Source organism: Sabethes cyaneus, chromosome 1 (genome assembly GCF_943734655.1).
Source record: "Sabethes cyaneus chromosome 1, idSabCyanKW18_F2, whole genome shotgun sequence".
Lineage (NCBI taxonomy): Eukaryota > Metazoa > Arthropoda > Insecta > Diptera > Culicidae > Sabethes > Sabethes cyaneus.
This window is the reverse complement of record NC_071353.1, coordinates 25,759,464-25,776,804: the sequence shown is the minus strand read 5'-3', so window position 1 is coordinate 25,776,804 and position 17,341 is coordinate 25,759,464. Positions and strand designations below refer to the sequence as shown.

The following is a 17,341-nucleotide window of genomic DNA, read 5'->3' as shown; positions in this document are numbered from 1 at the left end:
TAAACAACTTGCTAGGAACACTTAAATCTGGTTTTCACCAAAGGTGCCACAATGTCACGCTACGGCGTGGTAAGACCACATGTTTTTTCGATGGATTTTTAGTGTAATTTCAGCTTCAAATTATTGTCCAACCGTCTGGTGATGTTCACTGAGTAGAAACTAGCAGTTTTCTCTGTATCATCCTCTTACATAATAACGTATTGTAATAATGATAATCGCAGCTGTAGTTGTATTTCTTTATATTGTGAGTTTCACTGACAATTATCCACCGCGCAACTCAAGAATAAAATGCTCTATCATGGTGCCTGATTGGATTTAAGTTTATTATAATTATAAATGAGCAACAAGCTTGCTTACAACATTCTGGCAACAGTTCTAGTGGCAGTGTTTCGTTTAGATCGTGTTAAGATCGCGTATAATTTGGATGAATTTCCCAATAATTATTATCAGTACACAGCAGTTAAGTGCGAAATAGGTAAATGACAAAATTTTAACCCTTCTAATTTGGCTTAAACTTTACCTATGGGTTTGATAGAAGGAAACATGCATCTTCCACAGATATTGGTACTATTTTGATACCGAAAAAAAGCAAAGCCATGTGTATAAACGTCCTTTGAGAACTTGACCCTTCTTTATCGACAGACTTCGCAACCGGTAGGTAGAGTACATGACAGTTACGGGGCTAGTGCAACGATCCTACTGACTTTATAGCAGCACCTTCCAGCCGAGATTACGACGACTGGCTTGTTAGGCCACTATCGTACCCCGAGGCTAACGAGGCGGGCAAGACTTTGATGCGAGACTCTTAAAATACTTTTAAAAAAGGGAGTATTCATTTTCATGGGAGTTATGCTTCAAAATCATATTAAGGGGGCGGTGGTCCCCGTTCAGTTTTATAACTTCGAAATAAAAGATTGCATTTCACTTTTCCGCAACTACGACCTTAAGAGCGACGTGCAACATCAAAATTCGCATATATTATCCCGTACATTGGGTTTTGTTCTTACTCTAGAATGAAGGGGTGTTTCCCCACCTACCTTGTGTCCCTAAGCGAGTTCTTCATGTGAGCCTCGCGTCTGCCTATTCTACCCTTTCTCATTTGGCGCTCCGGGTGTGAGTGTCGGCCTTGATGTAGGTTTCATCATTCACCGCAATCCATAACGGTTTTGTGAGCCACTTGCTGTATATCTTGGAAGTTTTGGCCACTGTGTTCTGTTTCTCACTACGGTTCGATGCCTTCCGAACTTTGTATCACGTCCAGTCCAGAGTATCTAAAGCCAGGTTAAAAGTAAATTTGGACGCCCTTTGTGTGCCATCGGCACGCCCCATGTGATAGTAACTAGAACGGTTTGACACAACTATGTTTACATGTTTATGAAGAACAAACGGTGCAAGTTTCGTTAAAATATTCCACCACGTTGCGGAGCACTACAGAATAGAACTTGAACGATTTAAAAATTTCTTGCACCTGGACCACACCTGGAAAATCCAGAGTAGTCTGGATCAAAGTTGACGAAAGTGCTGAAAATGCCAACAATATGTAATGTTACAAATAGAAGGAGAAATTAGGTGTGGAAAGGCGGCAAAGAACTTTTAAGAAAAACGGTACTAGGGACCTGGCATCTCCATCCGGGGTATGGATAGAAGGTACGATGCCTACTATTACTTCACGTGGAATATCCTTGCTCGAGAAGGGTATACGTCTTGCCAGTAAAACATCCGAATCGATACTTGGAGCAGAATTTGGTAGCCAAGAAGCGTGCTAAGCGTGGTAGCCAAGAAGCGTACGAGCTAGTTTTGACAAATTTCAATGAATGTATTTCAATGGACGACAATTTCGTGCAACTTACCGGTCAAAAATTTTATATTGCAACTGGGCGTGGCGATGTGCCAGGCAAGTATAAGTTCGTGTTTGCTGATAAATTCGCAAAGAAAGTCATGATCTGGCAAGGAATATGTAGCTGTAGACTGAAGACTGAGACTTTCATCACTTGCTTAACAATGTTATCAAGTTTATACATGGAAGAATGTTTGAACAAACGGATTTTGCCTTTCATTTGTAAACATATGGGTAACGTTATATTCTAGCCTGATTTAGCTAGCTGTAACTACTCTAAACTAGTGCTAGAGTGGTATGCAGGTAATGATGTCGATTTAATGCCTAAAGAGATGAGCTCCGGACTTTCGACTCATTGAAAAATTTTGGGCAATTGTCAAACAACGACTTCGACGAAGCGGGTGGACTGTCAACGGTGCTAAAGAATTGCGTTCAAAGTGGAAGAAACATACTGATTTAGTAGTATGTTCAATTGTGCAGAGTATGTTGAGTTCTATTGAGAAAAAAGTTCGAGAATTTCTCAGAACCAGAGAAATGTAATAATGTAACACTGTGTAACTTAAAGCTGAATAAAAATGCTGTAATCTGGTCAGTTATGGGGTTTTCTGGGACACTCCAGTCCTGAGTTATAGATTGCTCTATGCGTCCAAATTTAAGTCAAGCTTTTCATCAAGCTCGACACCAGACAAATGCTACGATAGGAATACTATGTTGTCACCTCTAAGTTTGCAGTTCCCTACAGCATACGGAGAAATGGTCGAAATTCGCTTGTCTGGCGTCGGCCTTGATGTAGGTTTCATCATCTACCACAATGTACAACGGTTTTGGGAGCCACTTCCTGTATATCTTGTATAGTTTTGGTCACCGTGTTCTGTTTCGCACTCTGATTCGTTGCTTTCCGAACTTCTAGTCCAGAGTATCTAGTTAACTCCGCCGAACCATTAAGTACGTTTGGCCCCTTTAATCCTGGTGCCGGTGAGGTTCTTGAAGAAAACAGATTTCACGGCACAGTCGTTCGGCATCATGGTGACGTGGCAGGCCCAGCGTAGTCTCCCAACTTTTGCCAGGTGGACGATGGGAACCTCTCCAAATAGTGTCTGCAACTCGTGGTTCAAGTACCTACGCCACTCTTCGCTGTCCGTTTGTACTCCGCTAAAAATAGTCTGCAATACTTTTCGTTCGAATACGCCTAGTGAACGTATGTCTGTCGTAAGTAAAGTTACTGTCTCAAGTCTGTAGAAGACTGCCGGTCTGATTGGCGTATTGTGCGGCGAAGTATGCTCGTTGATCAAAGCGTCTTGCGGAGGGAAAATTACGACTTCTAGCTTAAATGTGTCGTTGAATCTTCTCACTCGTATTATTGTTGGCAGTGACCAGAGATCTCAAATATACGAACTCATCAACCACTTCCAGTTCATCGCCGTCAATAGTCACTGTCCGTGAGAGGCAAAAATGGTTTTCTCCGAAGCCTCTTCCTACCATATATTTGGTGCTCGACGCATCGATTTGCAACCCAATCTTTGAAAGCCTGTGTTTTGAGTCTGTCGAGTTCATCTGCAAAGGCTAGTTTTACTAAAGATCGTACCTCTCGTCTTGATGCCCGCTCGCTGGATCACTCCTTCAATAGTGATGTTGAATGATATATAGAACACTCCGTCCCCGGCTACAACCCTTTGCGCGATTCGAAAGGACTGGAAAGTGCTCTCGAAACACGCACATCACTCGCTCCAGGCTGCCTTGATTAGCTACGTCAGTTTGTCCGGAAAACCGTGCTGCGCATTATCTACTCGCGCTGTTTGCGCTCGATTGTATCGTATGTGGCTTTGAAATTCACGAAAACATGATGACTGGGCACGTTGTACTCCCGGCATTTCTGAAGCATTTGCCGGAGAGTGAAAATTTCATCCGTAGTAGCACTTATGAATCCCGCTTGGCACTGCCCTCCGATTTTTTTGCTTTCGGGAATAGGCGATAGGCAATTTTCTTGCTGTTGGTGATAGGCGAACTCGCTGAAATTGGCTAAATCGACTTTGTGCAGCGTTGTTAAACATTTCCGTGAACGGCCAACAATCGATCGGCAGGATCATAGCAAGCGTCGTAGTGGAACTCACGATCGGAAGCTGCATTTGAAGGTGTTGACAACGATTAGGGTAGACCCACAGCCGTCGGATTATCATATCGCCAAGAAATTCAATGCCAGCTAAAACACCGTCAGAAGGATTGGTCTGCGAGAAGCATTTCGATCTTTCCGGGCCAGCGAGCAGCCATGCCGGATACTGAAGCAGAATCTATTGATTAAAAGACGTGTCGACGGTAGTTGTACAATGAGGTTTTTACGAAGTACATAGGATACTTCCTCATGGATGACGAAACGTACGTGAAGATGGACTATGGTCAGCTTTCTGAACAAAAGTTCTATAAAGCCACTGGTCGAGGTGATGTTTCAAGCAAGTTCAAATTCATTTTTGTCGATAAATTTGCAAGAAAACTTATGACCTGGCAAGGTATTTGCAGTTGACAAAACTATGGATTCCCAAATGTACAAGCAGGAGTGCCAGCAAAAAAACCGTGTTTTTCCGTACATTAAAGCTTACAATGGACCTGTAAAGGTTTGGGATGATTTGGCAAGCTTTAATTCCGCCCGGCTGAAAACTATTGCGCAGTTGTCAAACAGAAGTTGAAGAAAAGTGGACAGGTGATTCCGGTTGCGACGGAGATGGCCGTTCAGGTTAGCCAACAGTGTGTCCAAAATTTGATGAGTGGTATTCAAAGTAAAGTTCATTAAGTTCTGAGATAAATCCGTTTTTTGCGACTGAATATTGACTCAAGCTTTACAATTAAATGGGAAAATATCTCTCTCGTTTATTCATAGATATAAATTCTGCTAAAACGCCCAATAATATCTCTTTTGATTAATTTTCCATGTTTACCATGAGAAGTTCTGACAGGATAAAACAGGGTTCCCCATAGGCTAACCTTTGGTTTGTTTATAGATGTTATCTCGAATTTTTTGTTAAGTTAGGTGCACAAAACACATCCAGAAAAAAACCGAAAAGAGGACAAAGTTTTACTTCTTCCTTTTGTGTTTACAAAACGCAAAAGTTATAAATTCTACCAACAAGGCATTAGTTTTCCGAGAAAAGAATACATGAAGTTTGAAAATCGGGTTTTTACAGGAGCGGAGTTTATTTCATCCATTTCCAGTGGTCGGATCATTACAAAAATAGCATCAAAATAAGCGGACAATTCTGTAGAAACGAAATCTGAAAAAAACGACGTAACGTCACATCACTAATAATCACAATAATACCTATTTGCGCTAGTGTTGACATAAATAGCAAATGAATGCATTGGAAAATAAAATTGATTTAATGCCAAAGAAAATGCCCAAATCGTTCGATTTCCGGCAGCCACAAATTGCATGCAAAATGGCACAACCCGGAAGAACGATTGTTCTTCTTCGTTCTAATGCTGTAACGGTTCCCGGTGAGCTGCGCTCATGCGGTGCCTCTTCCCTGTTGGGGGGTTTATTGACCGCAGAATAGTTCCGCACAGCACAAGCGCACACATACATTGGTATAACCACTGACTGACTGACTGACGGTGCACGTTGGGAGCCGCGCTGTGCGTGCGAGGCAGCACCTGGCTTACGGGAGACCGGTCTGAACTCAAAACAAGAAAACCGAGGCGTACAGACGCTTGTCAGGTTCAACCATGCGCTCGCTCTATGTACGACCACACGCCACTTGGGAGCTCATCAGCCGACGCCTTCTTTCCGTTTTTTCCCACCCGTTCGTATTCCAGTGCACTTGACGAATGTGGTTTTTGCAAGTGGCTTAGGTTGTGCTGTATTTTTACCTGCCTCTTTTTACGTCATAACAAACAACCTCTCGCAATGTTGTTGTCGCTGACTGTCTGGTTCGCTGAAGGTACCTATAGGTATATGCGCGATATGTTTTATTTATGTGCAGCTAAAAACTGGAGCTGCGCTAAAAAAATGGCCAAATGCCATTTATCAACGCGCATCTGTTCGTGGGACGTTCCGCCGCAGTCGTGACAAACTGATTCCGTTCGTGTTGCGGATTGCGAAATGTTGCATCAGGAAAGTTGTGTGCGATTACCGCACTGAAGATAGATAGCCTCGCTAAGTGGCTCAATTACACAAGCCGGCATTTTCTCGATTCGCGGCAGAGCGGCTTCGGAAGAAGCACACAATTGGGATGAATTGGATTCTGTAGATGCGGCCATAAGGCAAACGGAATTGAAGGCTTAGGCTTCAGAACAGAACAGAAACTTTCCATCTGGTGTGCATCTCTGATAATAATTCTTCGTCTATCGTTTTCTCATTTCAGCACTGACGGCACCGAGTCTCCCATAATAACGGAGAGCGACGCTGACACAGAAAAACCCCGCGTCAAATATGGCGAATTAGTGATATTAGGGTAAGTACATACAGTATGCAAAATAATTCATGTATTCTATAGAAAAAAGACTGTGCATTTCCTGGTATCAATCTACCCGTGAGAGGTTGTTTGGGGAACGTTGATTAAAAATAGCTACTTCAATGCAAAGATTGGCTCACATGACAATACAACATCTGAATTTTGCTGTCAATAACGTATGCCCGTACAGTGATGATCAAAATTTTACGTAACATTTTTTTGCTTTCAGAAAGTAGTTTCTAGGATAAAAGAATTTAGATTAAAAAAAAAACTAATTGTTCGTCATCTGTTCTACTATGCCGCAAAATTTTGCCAGTCACTTTAGATGTGCATGTGCACCGAATAGAAGGTAAAAATCTTGAAGAAACCACGAATCGGCAAACTTGGCACTGCACAACATCGCCAAGAGGGCGACAAAGCTGGAAAGGAAACTGCCACGAACGACGGCAAGCGACCGTAGATATATAGATCAAAAGTTCACCTTTCAACCGCCTGTGTTTCTGCTACTGCTGGTGCTGCTGCTGCCGTTGCAGGTTGGCATGGCAAAGGCAGTGGGCCGCCAGTCTCTAGTGAGGCAATCACGCTGGAAAGACTAGTTGCTCTTTTCCGATGCCTGTATCAGCGCAACGGCGGGGGCGATAGCAGAGGTGGGTCGGGAAAAGTGTGGACAACGTGGAAACTTACCGGCCGCCCCATAATGGTCGCCGCGCGAAAGTAGGACGCGAAGTGCTAGCACTATAATAGACACGGAGGCTTGAATCGAACGATTGTTCGCCGCTTTCTGCTGGAGGATTCGTCATTCATTTTAACCTTTTCTTTTCACTTTTTCTAAAGGTATGGTGCGCCGTGCAGAATATAGTGAACTTTTCCTGAATATTGTTTGTCGCTCTGTTGAGAGGGTTTTATAAAGCGGCATGTCATTTTGAGGACGGAGTGCTGTACTTGATAGTGCATTCAGGCTCTGCATGTTGTGAGTCGTTATATTATGCTCAGTGTATTAATCTGATATGCGTGCAAACTGCATTGCTGAGAACATGAGGATTTTCTTCAAGGATTTGACGTAAAAAATAAAAAGCTTTACTTTTATGCGACAGATTTCGCAGCCAATTTTTAATGCACAGGGGAAATTTTAGGCTAGCGTTGTGGGCTAATCTTATCTTCTAAACGACGTATATATATATATATATATATATATATATATATATATCACGATTACTACTATCCTCCGGCGATACAGGGGTCACCGAAAAAAAAATGAAAATTTTCTTCGAAGAAGTTTAGGATTCTTTTGTATGGACATTTTTACTACAACCAGTATTTTGATCTACTGTGACATTGTCCTATTGTGTATTTCTGTATGCAGCACTTCATTTTTTGCATTATCGCTATGGTTTGAGGGAACTGCTTATTATTCGTGCTTCAGTGTCCGTGTTTTCACCCTTTTTTGCTTCTATGTTTTTTTTTACTTTTCAAGTGCGGAGGAGACTAATTGAATCGTTTGTTTGAGAATGATAGGGCTTCTAAAAAAAAGATTCAATTATTCTTCGCACTTGCTTCGACACAATTATTGGAAAACAATAATAAAATTGATTTTCCCAAAACTATGAACCAATCCATAAACTTGAGGACATAAAACCATATCAAAAATATATTGTGTAGACTTAGTCGTGTTGCGGATTGCGAAATGTTACATCAGGAAAGTTGTGCATTACCGCATAGAACAGTGACGGCCAAACTGCGGCCCTTGGGCCACATGCGTTTCTTTGAGATCCCTATGAGGGATAGTGTAATTATGAGTAAATGTCAGGTCAGGCGTCACTCAGCTCAGTCGTAATGCCTCGTGCATGATGTGAGTCTGAATGATTTCCGGCTTAAATCTTGTGGTGATTCTTAGAGAGTGGTTTTTGCAGCCGCATATTTTACATTTTGTTACGCGTAAGAATGACACGAGGTCATTGTGGCCCGGGGCATGCATGAGGCGATCTGATTTGGCCCGCACCATGCCTATGCTTGAGCACCACTGGCATAGAAGATAGACAACTTAATCAAAATAATGATATTTAAGCTCAAATTACAATGATTTAAAGTTGATTCCTACGATAAAACTAAACCTTAACGTGGTGTAGGGCTTTTTAACTAAGTAGTAAGTGAACAGCGGTCACGTTTTCTTCGGAATGTGGGTATATGTCAAAATACTTTTGTGATTTCAAGTGGGACTCGGGGTAAAAATTTACTAAATGTGATTGTTGCGTTGTTTAGAAAGTGCTTTTATTCCGTTTAAGAATACGGCCAGTACGGGAATCTCTAATAAACAGTAGTTGAATGTTTTTGGGGCTCATACTTATTTATCACAGCTATCACAAATATCTCCAAAAAATATCCGATTGAGTGGGTCGGCCGGCGCTTAGGGTTATTAAGGGGATGTAAGCGGGATACCACACCTGGGTTGCATGCCGAAGGAGCATTCTACAATGATTACGGGCAATGGTTGATGTGAAAATTAAGTCAATTCTTATATTATGTCACTTTTAAGTCCCAATAATTTGGGGTTTGGCGCGGATTCCCGTTATAAATATCGCGCTAGCTCTTTGGTCTCGAGGGTCGTGCGGCGGATGCGACTCTATCGTTTAAAGTTTCTGTCGACTTCCGCGAACGCCCAGGTCGTGCTGCGCTCAACTTACTTTGTAGACTTATTTTGGGACAATGTATAAATGTCAGGGGGATGAAAGTGATAAGTTGATATCTACTGATGGCCCGAGCTTTGTTTTCATTTTGGTTCATTTGTGGTTGTTTGTGCTGAAAAATTGATGGTGGGTGCGCGGTTGAGAACAACCGGTGTAACAACTCAAGTAGTACAAAATATCCAGGGCAAACCACATTTACATCTCTCATTATTCCTCTTATCATCATTATCATCATCATCATGATATTTAAAATATGACATTCTTTGGCAAAGAGATCTCTTCATAAAGGGAGGCTGTCTATGTGTGTTTGTGTTTTTTCCTTACTACTTGGCATTACTCAGGTAGCGGAACAAATTATAATTTGTCCATTTGCCATTGTCTATTTGATCAGTATTGAAGCCTTACTTTCTTCAGGGGCTGTGCTTGACGAGCACTAGTTGCTTCGACAGAATTTCTGCCGGATACTGTGGTATTTTATAGTCATTCGGCATTCGAAGTTTTACTAACGCTACTGTTTTCAAATATATTTCGTCTACCATGAGAAGTTCTCATAAGAAGATAAAACAGGGTTTCCCATAGACCTCCGTTAGATTTGTTTATAGAAGGTACTCTGAAATGTATAATAATCAGGAACCGTACAAAGTAACCATCACGTCAAAAAATCCTTATCCAGAAGGTAGGGCCCACTGTCCGCTTTTGACACCTCCTAAACCAGCTCCCCGGGTAGATACCCCGGTAACGCCTAAGCGTGCGATAGAGTTCCCATTCTCCTACCGTGTTCGGAATTTACTATCAATTAGAACATGGTTTTACTGACTTGTCGTTGTCATGTCATCTCCCCTGCTGTGGAAAGTTTTATGAAAAACATCATACTTTTTCTGGGCTGCTGAGCAAAATTTGCTTACATTATGATAAAAAAGTTAGTTCTAAAACAGACACTTTGGAAGCCTACAAGTCGTAGGCGAAATACGTATCTGTCAATATAGGTAGTAGAATTAAATTGGATAAGTTTTCTTTTTATAAAAAAGTGTTTGGTTTACGACTCATTTTAACATGTACTCTCGAAAATTTTCAGTTCAATTACATAATAAAGGGTGTCTCATAACAAATATCGAATCACGGAAAAAGAACGCTGTAGAAAATTACTCAGTTGATCAATCCTTTTCAGACAGTAAAATATAACCTCGCACCTTGCACTCAATTCCACTCAGGTTCTGTACAACATCTGGCTGTAGCTTCTTCTGTACGGAAACCCATTTTTTCTTCATGTTTTCCTTAGATTAGATCTCCTTGGGATGCTTCCGTAGTGCTTGCTTCATAATAGCCCGGTATTTTTCGATGGGCCTTAGTTTCGGTGCGTTGGGGGGTCACGAAAGTGACCCCGTTGGCTTCGTACCACTCCAAGACATCCTTAAAATAGTGACACGAAGTTATATCCGGTCAGAAGATCGTAAAGCCCTCGTGTTGCTTCAACTGAGGAAGCAGACCTTGAAGCAGATCTGCCCGTTTATAGTTCCGGTAGTCACGAACGACGCACTCCATTTGTCACATGAACAGATTGTTTGCCAAATCATGTATTTCTTGGCAAACTTTGAAAGTTTCTGCTATCTTACTTCCTCCGGAACATCAAACTTGTGTTGGGCGGTGAAGAACAGTAGCCCCGGAAGCTGCCGGAAGCCCGCTTTGCGCAAGTCTCATCATCTATGATGAGACAGTGAGGCTCGTCAGCATCTGGATGCAGTTTCGGACCCGTGGTTTTCTCACCGTATTTTGCCATTCGTCGCGATTTGGAGCCTGCTGCACTTTGTACGTATGCAGTCCCTCCCGGACCTTGGCTCTCTGAATGAAAGACTTGGACAGATTCAACTTTTTGGTCACATCCCTGATGAAGGATTGAGATTCCGTTCAAACGCTTTCACGACACGCTTGTGATGCTGATCACTCATATATGGTCAGAGTTTCTTATCAACGTTTAATCACACGACTCACCGTTGACTGCATGGTTCCGAGTTGTTTTCCGATGTCCCGATGAGAGAGTTGAGGATTTTCCAGGTGCTTGCGTAAAATCAATTTGCGGCGTTGCTTTTCTGGTGACGCCATTTTTTCCATTCTCTACTACTTCTACACAAATTATCAAGAGAAAGTATTGTACCTTGCAGCAATTTTACGAGTCCTACGCAAATACATTTTTTAATAATAATTATCCCGTACTTACTAAATACACTGAAACTATGCTAGTCAAGCAAGGAGGGGTGCGGTGCGGAAGCAATAACGAAAAACTGATGGTTCAAATTACTAAATTGCAAACGTAAACGCAGAAAATAACCACGCTAATAATTTTCGCGTAGCACTCTAAATAGGTGGAAACTCCGCAATACTCAATGGGAAATTTTCTACAGCGTTTTTCTCGTGATGCTATTTGATGTAATAGAACCAAAACAGACGATTTAAATCTTATCTATAAAGAAGTCCATTACACACGGCTTATAATGTGTAAGCACACTAAACGCACTGTTACTTGAATCTGGGGATGACACCCCGTTAGGCATACGGACGTTAGGCATACAGACGCGAGGCATAGTACGCTAGGCATAATGGATATAAGGCATACGGATACAAGGCATATAGACGCGAGGCCGAATGGACACGAGGCCGCAAAGACGCGAGGCCGAATAGACGCAAGGCCGAATAGACACGAGGCCGAATGGATGCGAGGCCGAATGGACACGAGGCCGAATGGACACGAGGCTGAATGGACGCGAGGCCGAATGGACACGTGGCCGAATGGACACGAGGCAGAACAGATACGATGGCCTAAAGATGTGCAGAGCAAGAGCAAAGCATATAGCATACGACGTGCCAGGCGGTTAATCCAAAATTCATCCAATTACCGATTGGTTCAATGTAATATGCCAACCGTTTGTTTACAAAATCAAGAAACAGAATGACAATCAGAGGTGCCATTTTCCATTTTCGATTCTTTTGTGTTTAGCGGTGTAGGGTGTTAATGTTCTAATATCCAAATTTTATAGAGTTAATTACAGGTAAGAGGAGCTATTGAGAACGCACCAACCAAGGTTCATAACCTCATGCGGCCTCGCCAGAGTTATACAATTGCGCATTTAGATGTAATAATTTTATCGAATACCAATTCTAAACAGAAATGGTTCATTTCACGTCAAGTGACTGTGTCTTTAGCTTGAAAAAAAAAAAACAGAAATCGGCTTTGTCGTCGATGCGAGGACTAGGAAAAACTAGCTAAGGTCAGTAGTCCTAGGAAAGCGAACCGGTTCGCCCTGCATCGTCTTAAAAGCGTTTGCAGCATATGGCTGGTAAGCCGACACTTCGGTTCTCATTGTTGTGTAGGTGGTCTAATGTCTATTCGGCCTCGTGTCCATTCGGCCTCGCGTCCATTCGGCCTCACGTCTATTCGGCCTCTCGTCCATTCGGCCTCACGTCTATTCGGCCTCTCGTCCATTCGGCCTTGCGACTATTCGGCCTTGCGACTATTCGGCCTTGCGTCCATTATGCCTTTTGGCAGTATGCCTTTCATCCAGTATGCCTCATATCCATTATGCCTGACGTCTGTATGCCTCGTGTCCCGTCCCCGAATCTGGGAGGCATAGTTGATACAACCTGTATCTGGAAGGGTTGCTTAAGACCAACAGAGCCACTGGTAAGGACCGCTTGCTTTATAAACATGGCCGTAAAACCCTGGAAACGGCTCTACACTGGGTTATTTTCAAAATTTGGGAGGAAGGAGAAATGGATGGAAAGAGTGGTTTGTTTTATCTAATGGGTGATCGACAATTATCGCGGGATTACGCTGGGATACGCCACATACATGCCGCCTACACGTACGTCGGCTGTCACAGATAACACAGAATTACCAACCAGGCTTCATGGGTGCTCACTCGCGCAAATACGGACCACATTTTTACCATCCGACAGATCTTATAGAAATGTCGGGAATACTGCTTTGCCCAAGCATCACTGCTTTATTGATTTCAAAGTAGCACACGATACTGTCGATCGAGACCAGTTATGGCAGATAATGCATGAAAACGGATCGAGTGATGTGTTTCGCGCACTTCCCTGGGACACCCTCGGGTTCCTTCGAGATGCGGCGAGGGTTGAGACAAGGTGACGACTTATCCTGCGTGCTATTCAACAACGCTTTCAAGGTCGTGAGCCGGCGAGCGGGCATCGAAACGAGAGGCACGATTTTCACCAAGGGTAGCCTACTTCTAGGCTTTGCAGATGATTTTGATATCATAGCCAGAAACTTTGCGACGGTGGGGGCAATCTACGCCAGACTGAAAGCGGAGTCAAGGAAGATTGGGCTAAAAATAAATGCGATGAAGACCAAATACATGAAAGTGCTCAAAGGAAACAAACGCATGCCTCCCACGCACGATAACCTTTGACAGCGACGAACTAAAAAGCAAAGCCTCTTGGGCTTAAACGTCTTTCTGGGACTTGACCTTTCTTTATCGACAGACTTCACAGCTGGCCATTAGAGTACAGGACGGTTACGGGGCTAGTGCAATAATCCTACTGACTCTATCTAGCAGCACCGCCTAACCGAGATTCGGACAGCGACGAACTACAACTACGAGTGGTAGATAAGTTTGTGTTTGGGATCGCTGGTAACCACGAACAACAACACCAGTAAGGAGACCCAGTGACGCATTCAAGTGGGAAATCGAGCCTATTTTGTCCTTCGCAATACGCTGCAATCAAGAAGCATACACCACCGTACGAAGCTGACGATGTACAAAACCCTTATTAGACCAGTAGTTCCTTATGGACTTGAAGTCGTGACGCTGCTCACGGAGGACATACGCGCCCTTGCCGTGTTCGAACGGAGGGTATTGCGGACGGTATTTGGCAGAATACAAACTGAAAGCGGAGAGTGGCGGAGGCGTAATGAGTCACGAGCTAGAGGTACTGATTGGAGAGATTCCCATCGCAAATCTGGCGAAAGTCGGTAGGCTATGGGGGGCCGGACACAATGTAAGGATGCTGGACGATAGTGCGACGAAAACAGTTCTCTTCAACAATCCCGCCGGCACCAGAAACAGGGCGGATCAACGTGCAAGATGGCTTGATCAGGTCGAAAGTGATTTGCGACTTCCGGGACAACTGGGAAATTGGCGACGAGTGGCCCAAGATCGAGTTAATTGGACGCGACTGGCTACTGATGACGACGACGACCTAAACCTGACCTGATTTTTGAATAGGTCATAACTGCAAATAAGAGATTCTGTTTATGTCTCCTCTCTTAGGCTGTTACTGTTGCATGAAAGCATTTCAATGCAATTTTTCTTAACAATTAGCTAGCTTATAATGCCAACAATCATATCGTGCGAAAAAGAAGCCACGAAAAGGAGACACGAAGAGTCTAAAAATAACCCAAAAACCAGATACGTCGCTGCATTAATAAGGCGCGTTGCGCAGTCTCCTTTTGTCCAGCGCCTCTATGGTTCAAAGGTACAAGTACCAGCGAGCCACACGCCCTGGCGGGAGTTGTGGGTTTGAATCAGGTTATAATCTCTGATTATAGCTTGGTTCGACCCATGCACCTTCCAGTATTGGACAAAAGGTAGGAGTCACAACGACGGCCTGTTAAGCGTAGCTACGTATTCCCCCCTTACCTTTCCACTCTTTCCCCTCCATTTTCCAAAAAAAAATTTCATTACTTTCCCCTACCGTCCCTTCATCAATTGTAGAACCATCGTTTCAAAAATATTAGTAAAAATTTTTTGTTGAGATGCATTTATAAGTATTAAATTTTTGTATGAATGAATTAAAAGATTCGTCGTAAAGATACAATCTTGATATTCATCCTAAAGCCGGTATTAAATGACCCAAATAAAGTGGTTATGGATTTTGATGAAATTTTCTGTAACTTTTTTAGTTTCATTCAAGATTCTCTTTATTCTTATTGACTTATCGATGAATTTATCTTATCAACAATATAGGTGCAACAACTGTTTTGAAAGGGCGTCGGTAAGTTTACACATTATAATTAATGTCGAAGATTTTCGAGCAACTGTCGAGAAAAAGTTTTCCACTAAATTTAGCTCCAAGAAAGAAGGAAAGCCACCTCCTACTACAAACGCTGAAGCTTAAGTCATTTGTCACTATTACAGCACCGTTTCTCCTGTCTCCCAGCACAGCGAATAATGGTTTTGAAAAGTTCACAAATCGCTCAAAGCGCTCTCGTCTAAGATCGATCTCAGTCTGTTGCACAGAACTGCGTCATTTACATGAAGCCACGGTTCGGTACACCGTCTATTGGCAGTCTATTCTCAAACAATAGTCCAATTTTTGTTTCATGCTGGAAGAGAAAAATGGCATCTTCGAAACGAATCGTTAACGATTTTCCAGCTCGGTTTGGTGTTTGAAAAATCCATAGAAAGTAATAATCAAACCGGATGCTACTTTGATTCCAGGAAATCGGTCTTCTTGGAAAAGGAAGAGCTAAACACGTTTTGAATAGCTCGTACTGCGTGGACCGAAACGGCACGGCCAGAAGGTGGTGTACATTTCTATCCAGGCCGCTGCGCTGTTGTCGATCGGCTCGAATGGCCTGTGCCGATGTGGGACAACCTTGGTCATTTGAGTGCAAACCTGCAATGTGAGCAAAGTGCGCGAAACCTTCAGCGCTGTACCGGGTCTGGCCGGTTTGCTTGGGGATGGGATTTGAATCCATGCAGGCGTGACGAAGATGCACTTTGTTAATCTAACACACACAGACAGTGGCACGTTGGTCTGTTGGTCCGTATTGTGCCGCGTGATGGTCTTATTGTTCAGTGTCATTCATTGCAGGCTCGGACACTAGCTTTTTTTCTGGGTATATGGGTAATTATTATAAAAACAATAATGAAATCGAAATCGATTTTCCATATAGCCGGCACGCCGGAACCTTCCTCGTCGGCGAGAGTTTCCATTTCGGTTTCGGTTTCGCGCATATTTACTCGCTGCTAGTCTGCCCGCTACACTACAGCCAGCAGAGCGATTCGATCCAATGGCGTTCGCTATTCTGCTTTCAGAGCCGAACAAAAATATTATCTCATAAATAGTGATGCGCCGGGGCTTAGGAAAACACTTCGACTCGGATATGTTGTTCGGCTTACATCAGTTAACGAGTTTACGAACGACGAGCGGGCACGAGTCAAGGTGAAGTTAAAACGAATCAACAGGTAATTTCGATTGGACGGAGAATAATATATGCAGGCGTTTTGCTTTGGCAGGGGCAGGGGATGAAACTGAATTTCTCTCATCCGTCTGATCCGTCGTGAGGATTGATCTGTTCGTGACAGTTTTACATGTCAGATCGATAGAAACAAACCTCACTCGAACTTGTCTCTGTTAAAATTAGTTTCAATTTTGTTTCATTTCGTGTGATAATAATCACCTTAAGCAAATTTTGATTTGAATAATTCGAATTAGGACTAATTATAGAGAAAAGTCACAACTTTCTTAGAGCATCGTTGCTAGGGCTGAAATAAGATGTACGCTGAACCAACGATTCCCTACAGACGGTGTAAATTTGCTGTCAGTTCTTTGGAGTAATTTTCTTAGTAGTGAGGTTATTCTCTGAAATAGACGGAAGACAGTAAGATATATTTATCAGCAGCATCCCAGCTCCAGTAAACTATTTCACTGTTGTCTTTCCCAGAGTAACTTCTGCCTACTGGCGATGGTCGGTTTTCATATAGTCAAACGGCAGCAACTTGTTTACGCAACTAATTACAACACGTCTTGCCAACAGTTTACAGTTTTAATTCGGAATGTGCTTGTTCTGTTTCCTTTCGCAGATATAATGGCTTTCTACCACAGGGCGACCGTGGACGGCGTCGGTCGAAATTTGTGCTATACAAACGAACCGAATCGAATGGCGTCAAACGGTCCAAGCACTACATCGTACAATCACCTCAGACTTCACAGGCAATACTCGACGCGAGGCAGCATTCGATATCGTACACGCTGTCGCGAAATCAGGCCGTTATAGTCGAGTACAAAGAGGACCCCGACACGGATATGTTTCAGGTGAGTTTCGCCCTCTGAACGAATGCCGACCGCGCTACGGTCAATGCTGATGAGTTTCCGTTATCAGTTCGTCTATCTGTAATCGTTATTTAATCGTTTTAATCGGCGCGGTCTCAACGCATTTTTAATTTAGTTGAATGTTTTATCAATTCAGGCTGATTAGGACCGTCGTAAATAGAGACGAGCGAAATGGTCTGTATTGTTTGAGCGCACGTGCTACTTTTTTTCTTTCAAAATGATACAATATTCTGAGTGTTATAAACACGAAAAACCAGGCGTTCTTCTACTACGATAGTTTAAAAATTTGTAGTCAATATTTA

At 42.9% G+C, this 17,341-nt stretch overlaps 1 protein-coding gene across 2 annotated transcripts in view; it reads left to right on the top strand.

The window, feature by feature from the left end:
* LOC128733617 (protein pellino) overlaps window positions 1-17,341 on the top strand; it is an 80,711-nt gene that overhangs the window by 30,842 nt on the left and 32,528 nt on the right. For both annotated transcript variants that reach the window (XR_008411940.1, XM_053827342.1), the window contains exons 2-3: window positions 6,190-6,279; window positions 16,790-17,021. Coding sequence is in view for 1 of the 2 variants with exons in the window: in XM_053827342.1 (XP_053683317.1) it covers window positions 6,190-6,279; window positions 16,790-17,021 (322 nt within the window). In the remaining variant the exon portion in view is untranslated. The remainder of the gene's footprint in view (window positions 1-6,189; window positions 6,280-16,789; window positions 17,022-17,341) is intronic.